This window comes from Euprymna scolopes, chromosome 32, assembly GCF_053919585.1.
Source record: "Euprymna scolopes isolate OS-2025 chromosome 32, ASM5391958v1, whole genome shotgun sequence".
Taxonomy (NCBI): Eukaryota; Metazoa; Mollusca; class Cephalopoda; order Sepiida; family Sepiolidae; genus Euprymna; species Euprymna scolopes.
Genome location: NC_136513.1, coordinates 3,455,001 through 3,465,604, shown reverse-complemented (window position 1 = coordinate 3,465,604; position 10,604 = coordinate 3,455,001). Strand labels below are relative to the sequence as shown.

At 32.7% G+C, this 10,604-nt stretch overlaps 1 protein-coding gene across 1 annotated transcript in view; it reads right to left on the bottom strand.

Moving 5' to 3' along the window:
- Positions 1-4,739: 4,739 nt before the first annotated feature.
- Positions 4,740-10,604, bottom strand: part of LOC145256096 (cytochrome P450 2J4-like) — an 82,881-nt gene continuing 77,016 nt past the window's right edge. Inside the window, exon 8 of the mRNA XM_080114682.1 lies at positions 4,740-4,970. Coding sequence (XP_079970808.1) covers positions 4,789-4,970 — 182 coding nt within the window. The 3' untranslated portion in view covers positions 4,740-4,788. The remainder of the gene's footprint in view (positions 4,971-10,604) is intronic.

Sequence of the window (10,604 nt, the reverse complement as noted above, 5' to 3'; positions counted from 1 at the left end):
CCTGAACTTTTCGATCCGATTGGGTGCTTTTAAAAATATACTTTTTACAGTTGAAATAAGTTTATTTACTTTTGGGTGCGCCTGCCTGACTAATTCCGCAACCCTGTGCAAGCTATGGGCCAAACAAGTAACGTTCACCATTTTCGGGTATAAAACCTGAAGAGCATTCATAGCTTTGGACATATATGCAGCTGCATCAGTGGTTACAAGGAGCACATTATTATAAAGGACTTGCTGCGGCCACAAAAACTGCAACGAATCGTTAAGAAAAGCAGCAATTGTAGAATGATTAACTTTTGGCAGACATGCAATATTTCCCAAATAGCACTTGCTGCGTTCCTCTTCTACCCCAAGAATGCCAAACACAAAGCAAGCAATAAAACGCTGCGCTACATCAGTGGTTTCATCAATCGAGACCCACAGTTTCATTCCAGCAGCTTTTTCTGAGTGACTTCACTTTTGCTTCGTACACTTCACTAACGTAATATTTTCTTATAGTGTAGTCTGATTTGGAATATTTCTATGTGTGTACCTATGAAGAAAGTCTTTGAACACATTATTGCTCAGTTTATGAAACGGAATATCCGCTGCAATCAACGCTTTGCATAAGTCAGCGTTGAACAAATTATTCGTACTGGCTCCTAAATCAGTTGCTGCAGTAGGAACTTGGCCTAACGTTGCCGTGTAGGTCTTTTTTGCCAGATGTGCGTTGGTTTTTAAATGCTGCTTTAGAGATTTTTTACAATTTTTGATCTGTAAAAATAAAAATCAATTATTTAATGGTAATATATACATTTAAAGGAAGGGTGGAAAAAGTTATTTGAAGCCGATTAACATTTATTAATTAACGTAAAAAGTAGATAAAATAAATTGTAAATTTCAACGTTCAATCAAAGTTTAATACAGCTAGATTTACCGTTATAGAATTTCAAAAACAAAACTACTATAACAACGCCAATCTATTAGTCAACTATATTGCAAATTTTATGCATTTAAGTTTGTTCCTACCTGGATATTGCAGTATTTGCAGGTTAAGCAATTGCCAGTTAACTGGTAATCTTCAAATTCATCGGCATATCTTGCCATCCGTTCAGCAGGAGTGCTAATTATTTTCGGCATTTTTTGTTTTGTTTTTTTTAGATCTTGTAAATTCGTCCTGGGTACTAACACGCTTTGAGTATCTACAAGGACGAGATGTCTGTACATATTTATATATATGCCTATAATATCACTCTTTTTCAACAGACCAAATTTTAGACCCTTTTTTATGTAAATTCACATCTGTTAGGGTTATACCACGTTTAATTCATCTAAAAAAATGAATAAATTAAAAACTCTTATCCAACTATTTTCTTTCAGCATATTTTTGGCAAAACAAAACTTATTCCATAAATATTGTGCATATTCTTTTTTTAAAAAGCATATTCTTTTTTTAAGGAATATGCTTTTTATCAAAAGAATATTCTCTAACCCAATATATGTAAAGAATTGTTTTTTATTAAAGAATATTCTTTACATTGCCCTACTCATTAATGTATATACTGTTTATATACTGTGAACAATTGAACACTCTATGGAACTTAACTATTTTATTTATTGCATTTTATAATTAAATTAGTCTTTAAATTATCAAAATTAAAGCTTCTTTGGTTGTCTGCTAGAATAGCCTTATAATGAAAAAAAAAACTCGTTCCAATCGTAGGAGATTACTGGACCATATTTAAACCTGGCTATTTTTTTCGATACAAATTGTAGTTACAATCCTTTGGACACTACGGGGCCGATATATCGGCCCTGGAGACTAGAGCAAAAAGGATACGCGGATATTTCGTCCCTAATATAATCCTCTAATAGAATGGCTCTCATTAGGAACCAAAGGTTATTGTAAATTCACAACTACGTTTTTACCATGTTTAATTTAATTTATATAAAAAAGAAAACTTCGTAAAATTAAGACTCGTATGCAAATATTTATTTCAACATATTTTCGGCACAACTTATTCCATAAATATTTTGCATATTCTTTTTTTAAGAGAATAGGCTTTTTGTTAAAGGAATATTCTTTAACAAAAAGAATATGCTTTTTGTTAAAAGAATATTCTCTAACGAAATATATGCAAAGAATATTCTTTTGTAAAAGAATATGCTTGTCACAGCCCTAGTAATAACTCTGTCAATTTTAAGTCTACAAACTCGAACTTTAATATACAGAGTACTGACATTTGGGAAAATCTCTGCGATCCGTTTTCGGACAGAATTATTTCTCTTAAGAGGTCAATGTTCAACGATTTTACCTTTGAGAACTCTACTGACACTTTTGCGTCGAAACACTTGAAACTTTAAATATAAGTTCCTTGGACATCGATCTAACGTAATATCTTGAGTTGAGCCCAAAACCATAAATCTTAAGGGGTCATAATAGGAGTCAAAGTTAAGAAAATTGACCGCTTTTTTTTTTTTTTTTTTTTACTCAACATACATCTCCAAACACCCGGGTAAAGCCTGGCTGAAATGCTAGTACGTATATATTTTTGGTAAAAAAATTTGCTTACCAAACTCCTCCTCCTAGAGTTTTTGGTCTACAGACAGGAAACTTCATATATAAGCTATTTGAATCCACGTGAAACTTTATATTTGGATTTTACCCGGGAAAAATCGGTGCAAAAGTGTGAAAATTTAAAAAAAAAAAAAAAAATTGCCAGGTGGAAGTCGAATGCCGGCATTACGAGTGCATAATATAGTGGCTATTGGTTCATGTTTTAATTTTTAGCCCCGCATTATAAATGTCTTCAGAGATAGAGGCAAAAATAAATCGTTAACTAAACGTTTTGGTGTTGATTTTCGGTGGTGGCACACGAGTCTTTTTTTTGTTTTTAAATTTTTCAATCATTACTACGTATTGCGTCCAATCTATCTATATCTATCTATCTATCTATGTATCTATAAAAGTGAACGTGTTTGTGTATCTGTGTGTGTGTCTGTGTACATTTCCCTCCGCAATAACTCTGTCAATTTTTAGTCTACAGACTCGAAATTTGATATACAGGGTACTGAGATTTGGGAAAATCGATGTGATCGGGTTTTGGCCAGAAATTTGGTGATTAAGGGGGCAAAGTTCAACGATTCGCCCTTTGAGAACTCTACCAAACTCCTCCGACAATTTTGGGTCTACGCACTTGACATTTTAGATATTTGGGACATCGATCTAACTTAATAAATTGATTTGAGCCCAAAACAATAAATGTTAAGGGGTCATAATAAGGGTCAAAGTTGAAAAAATTGACCTCTGCGGTCGCTTCCAAATTACTCAGACTATTTCTGGTCTAAATATTTGAAATTTTACATAAAGGGTATTCAGAGATAGGGCAATCATTTTCATCAGTTTGGGTCGAAAATTTTTAGTTACCAATATATAAATGTATTTATGTATGTCTGTTTGCATGTCTGTCTGAAACTTTCAATAGAGGCAACAGATTTTACCAAGATCAGTATCGTTTTGAAGTTCAACCTTTCATACGACAAATATCGAAAAATTGGCTAAAAACATTCATATCTTCACCTTCAACTAGACATTTTTCTACAGGGTTGGGGTCACTTTTTTTCGCAGATATTTTTGAAAGTTATTCTCTCCTTTAGATTTTCTAGCCTTAATTTTAAAAAAATATCGCTTCCGGTTTGGCGGTGGTCGAAACAGCATAAACGTTAAGTTTTACCCCGTTCTTTTCCTCCTTTACGGTACGGTTTCAAGGCTGCCTTCCTACTACCACTTCTTTTTTTGCTCAACATACACATCGATACACAGTTGATATACAGGGTACTGAGATTTGGGAAAATCTATGTGATCGGTTTTCGGCCAGAAATTTCGCTGTTAAGGAGTCAAAGGTCAACGATTTGACCTTTGAGAACTCTACCAAACTCCTCCGACACTTTTGGGTCTAAACACTTGAAATTTTAGATATATGTTCCTTAGACATGGATCCAACTTAATAATTTGATGTGAGCTCAAAACAATAACTTTTAAGGGGTCATAATAGGGGTCAAAGTTAAAAGAATTGACCTTTTTTGTTTGTTTGTTTGTTTTTACTCACCAAACACCGGACACCCATGCTAGTATATCTATAAAAGTGAAAGTGTCTGTCTGTATGTGTGTCTGTGTACATTTCCATACGCAATAACTCTGTCAATATTTAGTCTACAGACTCGACATTTTATATACTGGGTACTGAGATTTGAGAAAATCGATGTGACCAGATTTCGGCCAGAAATTTGGCGATTAAGGCGTCAAAGTTCAATGATTTGACCTTTGAGAACTCTACCAAACTCCTCCGACACTTTTGGGTCTACACACTTGAAATTTTAGATATAGGTTCGTTGGACTCGAGTCTAACTTAATAAATTGATTTGAGCCCAAATCAATAAATGTTAAGGGGTCAAAATAGGGGTCAAAATTAAAAAAATTGACCCCCTTTTTTCTTTTTTTTTTACTCAACATACGCCTCCATCTCTCGCTTTATTTCCCCCCCCCTCTCTCTCTCTCTCTCTCTCTCTCTCTCTCTAGATGTTTTCCATCGCACCATAAAAATATACTATATTTTATACACATTTCTCTAGTGTTTTGTTCAATAATAACATACAAACACAAACACTAGATGTTCAAAATCATACATTCATAAAAATCATATTATCCACGGAACGTTAGTTAAATCAGATCAGAATTAACAAATTCTTTAGAAACTTAATAAGTTGCATACAAATTTGTGTTGATCTTTTATTCTTTGTTTTTAATCATTAGTTTAAAGCGCGTGCACATATTGTTGAGTTGCACGGTTGAAATGTTACGCCCGTTTGGATTCCTTCTAGAGACACGGGCTGGCTGTCCGGCTTCAGGAATTCAAAATCTTGGATTAGATTTGTAAAAAATAGAAACAGCTCCATTCGTGCCAAAGGTTCACCCAAACACGTCCGCGGACCTGAATATATATAAAAAATAAAAACAAAAAAACAAAAACACTTATCAAAAAATGAAGCAAAATTCCGCATTTAAATAGGTAAAACCTACAAAATGTGTAATGAATACGGATCTAGATAAATAATACATACAAAACCAGTAGAATTACATGACAATTATTTAATAATCACATTATTTGGGAGTTCATTGCAAACTACTTATTTACAGTTATCTACTATTTACTATTCATCCAGGATTTTTGAAAGGTTTTTGTGAATTTGAATGAATACCCAACCTATAATCCAGTAATACATTTATCAATGACTAACACTTAATAAACTGGTGCGACTAAATTTATGAAAAACAGTCAAATTTTATTGTACACTTGGTATTATATAAAAATGATTTCATTGTTTGCGATTGCATTTATTTCGCAATTTAATTATTTAAAATTATTAGTAATGTATTTAAATGCGTTTATTTTTATCAACTTTCAAATACATAAACAATAATCTGAAAATTATGTAGCGATTAGAAGTCATAAAGAAATTTAGAAAGTTATAAATATAGAAAGTTATTAATATAGAAATTTAAAATATACAAATTTATAAACACATTTTATAAATACATGACGATTCATTGTTTTTCTTTGTTTTACAACGGCTGATTTATATTATTTGTTTTCCTATTGTTCGTTTTTATACGTCCAGATTAATTCAGCCTCCTAATATTTAGACGGATGACAATATGGAGCGCATATACTAAATAAGGCCATACTAGCAGACATAAAAAAGAAATATATAAAATACTATATTAATTTGTTGGCGTGACCAGGATATGAAGAAACATTGTTGAAGAGTTCGAATTATGTTTTATATAATTTCTAAATCATGCGACGTTTTTCTACTTGAAAATGAAAAATCCCCATTGTCATTTTTACCCGAAAAATTATGTTTAAAATATATGTAATGTATTTTAAATATTTTTACTTTTATCAACATTTAATAAAACAAACAATAATCTGAAAATTACGTAACGATTAGAAGTTATAAAGAAATTCATAAAGTTATTAATACAAGAATTTAAAATATAAAAATTTATAAATTTTTTTTATAAATATAGAAAGTTTGAAGAATGACATGTATAAAGGACAAAGGATATAGGAAATGAATCGAGTAACTACATAAAATATAACAGAGCGCGTATGGCTTCGTGTGAGACAATCAGCAGCAGACAATAGTTGGCAAGCGAAAATATTATCAGCAGCAGTCGGTTTTTTTACTTGGGAGTCACAACTTGTCAATGCCCAAATAAGGTAGTGTTAATTAACGTAAGATAGGTAGTAGCGTAGTAATCGTTAAATGTGTAAATTAGGAAGAACTTGATTATTTATGAAGACAGCTCAACAGGAACTTGGTTTCATTGGATTTCAAATCTACCATGCTGTATTCAACCGGGAAGCAGTCAAGTTGATCAGTTTAACATGCGGGGAGTTCTGAGAAAGACGCTTTGTTCATGGGATCTGCGTTTATATTTAGGCACATATAGAAAGTATGAGAAATAGTATATAATGTAGTTGTAGGCAGTCTAGTTTTTTTTTGAAGTTTGGAAACGAATCACCATAGATTTATGTCAAGCACTTACCATGAAAATAACAATAGACCAGAGACAGGCTCTCTACGTCTCTTCTGTGGAAAAGAGATTGCAGAGAAGAGAAAAGTGCATAACCTACTAGTTTTTGAATTCGGTTTTGAACTCTATCAAGGCTGGATATGGCGAGGCGATAGCTTCTGCCCATTGTTGCAACAGTACTTGTATTTTAGGATGTGCATGTCTCTTATAGAAATAAAAATTGCATCGGCGGTGAGATACCTACTAGAGTGCTAGATTGATCCAACCATTCTTCCAGCGATCTTGGCAACGGATTTGATGTATGTGTTTCATTTCAGATCAGGAGTGAAGGTCAATCCCAGAGGATTGTCAAAACATTGAGCTTCCCCAAAACGAGAGCAATTCATATCAATTGATACGTGATGGCGGTCAGAGCGATTATGATGGAAGGAGAGAAGCGTAGTTTTCGATGCATTAAAATTAACCAGCTTACTTCTTCCCCATTGCACCACCTCAAAATCAGAGGAGAGTGAGAATCAGAAAAATCGTGGTCATTGTTTGCCTTAGATTCTGATGTCGCCTGCATGAATGCCGCAAATGATCTAAGAATGGGATTTGGGAGATCATCGATGATGATCAGGAATAGTGTTGGGCGTAGAATTGGATCCGTGAGCGATAACAGCGTTAATACTATGAGCTTCTAAATCCTGCTCATCAGCGACTACTCTTATAAACCTATTGTAGAAAAGGAGATTAAGAATTGAGAGTAGATTTTCTGCTATTCCATAGATTGCAATATTGTGAAAAAGACGTTTATGCAATACTCTATCAAAAGTATCTGATATTTCAAGAGCTATTGCTCTAGAAACGAAACCCCTGTCGAGAGATTCACTAATCCTTTGTAATATAACAGTTATCACATCAGTTGTAGATCTGGAAAAACAGAAACCATATTTGCATGTCACGTAGCATGTTTTATTTACTAAGATGTTTGACCACCTATTTGTTTATCACAGATTCCAGCAACTTACTCATGCTGCACAGGTAACTGATCTGTCTGTACTGAGAGGGGAATGACTGATCTCCGGAATTTTGTGTGTTGAGACGCATTTCTCTTTAAGGCAACGTTTAAACAGCTTTGTAAGTATGAGAGTAAGTCCTGGTTGAAACGTTTTCAGCACTATGACTGGAATGCCGTCGCGCCAGTTGTTCCACTAGTTTCAAGGCTGTTGATAAACTTTCCAACACTACGTATGCATATTTTATGCCATATATATGGTAGGCGACCCACATCGTCAAGGATATGAATCTCTTGCAGGTTTTATTACTTCTTTATACCGATTTCTGGCAGTCCTAAATATGGCTTTGGCTGCATAATATCTATTATGTTGGAAATGATGATTTCTGTGCGTAATGGTACCGGCACATTCTGGGCCGAACCACAGTTGGTTGTTGTTGTTTTTTTTTCCTCTGGCTATTAAAGCACATATGCAAATTAGCTTCCGTCACAGGAAAAAAGAGAGAAAATACAGCGCCTGATCGAGGGGAGAAGCAAGTTACGATCCGGGGATCATGTACATGTAAAGACGAAGGCGAGAAAACGCTGGCAAGCGCCAGAGTGCTGTGCCGGTGACAGAGACTTAAAAAAAACACATTTTTGTGCGAAAAGGCATGAGAAATATAATGAATGCGTTGTTTCGGAAAAAAACACGAATAAACGCATTTCATTTGAACTTAAAAATGCCGAGGTGGACTTTTATCTCTTTCCTTTTTTATTTCTTTGTTCCTTTGCGACGACATATCAGACAACGTGTAGGGTTGAGAGGTTTGAACGTAAGGTTACAGATATTAAGTGTTAAAATAATAAAATAATAGAGAGTATGGCAGAGGTATAGATGTAAATAATGTGATAGAAAACAAATGATATGTATATATATATATATATATATTTACTTTAAAATTAGTATTTTCACAATGTTTTCACAAGAGATTAATAAATGATTTTATATCGTCGATTGGACAACAATACAGATGTGAGATATAGGATCAATATATTTCGTAAGATATAATACTAGTAATATGTATCGCATAACAACAGCTGGTGAGTTGACAAAGCATGCCTCATCATAGCAGAGGAAGTAGAAACATGGGAGTGTAATAATTATCAAGCTAACAGGACGCCACTTGTGATAATCTATGAGGACGTAACTTAAACTGTTCTGTATTAATAGCATTTTATTTTTGTTGGAAATAATTTTAACTTTTATTTTTACATGAGGCTAACATCCATTGTTATCAAACTACTTTTGTGTAAGCTGAATCGAACAAACCTCACATAAGCATTTGCATCAATATTTTACATGTGTGTGAGTAAACAGTGATACCTTTACGAACAACTTTGATCAGAAAAGTTTCAGATGCGTTTTAAACACATTTTATAATTTTGTTCTTTTTCTATCCTTGTTATTTGCTTTCTGATATTCACCATTTTTTCAGCATTTTGGCAACGTGTCTGATGTAAGTCTTTTATTTCACATTCAGGGGTAAAGAGGAAACAAATAAAAAAGCTGTTTTCGACTAGTTAGGAAAACTGAACATTTCGGCCAAACATGACACTCCCACCTTGAATCGTTATTTGCAAGGCCCATTTCTTGATTCAATTTATCAATCAAAGTAAAATGTTATTTGACATATTAAATTGTATGTCCATTGTTCAGATGGAAATGCACACTTTAAAATATAAGTTAATATGCATCAACCGTAAAACAGAACGCTAGAGAGATAGGTATTGATAGAAGAAGGAACAAGTGCTTGAAAACAATGGATTGCCATCCTTTCCTTCAGCGCTGTATACATCGTACTTGAAAAGCTTTTAAGAGTGCGTTGTCTCTAGGTTTTGATTGAAAAATGCCTTTCCTTGAAGTAAAATGGCCGTAACAGTACTCACACCTTACACATTAAGGAAAGTGATAGAGAGGAAAAAGTTGCTACTGCACATATGAAATAAACAGGTATAAAACAGGAAATGATGAAGAAAAACACAAAGAAAAAACAACAACATCAACAAAAACAAATGTGTATATAAAAACAACAACAACAATAATAATAACAGCAGCAGCAACAACAACAACAACAACAATAATAATAATAATAATAATAATAATAATAATAATAATACCCTAATACCTTTAACACACCCATGTACGTGTGTCACGGTAAGGAAAGACATTTGGTTTTAAAACAAAGTTGTTTCCTTTGCCATGAAAAAGAATAGTTAAAATTGTAATGTAAATATGATTGTGAAATATTTAATAATTTATTATTTGTACCTTTAAAGTACACGTGTCATGCTTTATTAAAATAAATAATAGACTAAGAATAAGTTCAATTTCTTTTATTTCTATAAATATATTTTTAATTGGAAATGAATATCATTGAAACAAAACCGGCCATTATTTCTACTTTTTTAATCGCTCTTCACTTGTGCACAGTTTAAGCGTCCGAGTTTTTCTGTTTGATGTTCTGTAATGTAATGCTAAAACTATAATTCGAAATTTAGATTCTTCTCTTATTGCCAGGATAAGAAACTGTTATCAACGTAACCGCAATAAAAAAGTTGAAATATTTCTTTAAAATCATTTGTGTACTTGCAATTAACGATTTCATTTTCATATAAATCATTCATCTTTTTTATAAAAGCAAATTATGTTGACAACAAAAAAAGTTTACTGCAAATATTCTTTTTAAAATTTGTTCCTTGAAATTTAACAATTTACCGTTTAAAAGAAACATTCATTTTCCTTAAAAAAAACGTTTGTGAAATAAAAAAAAATTGTAAAAGAAAAATTATTAAATAATCAGATTTTCTTTACACCCCCATATATATATATATATATATATATATATATATATATATATATATATATTAAGTAAATTTATGGTAGGTTTTCGTTAATTTTTATTTATCGTGATCCATTTTTCCCGGTTTGTTTATTTTGAAATTCGTCCGCATTTGTTACTTCGCTCGGCTTAATCAGTCTTTGTC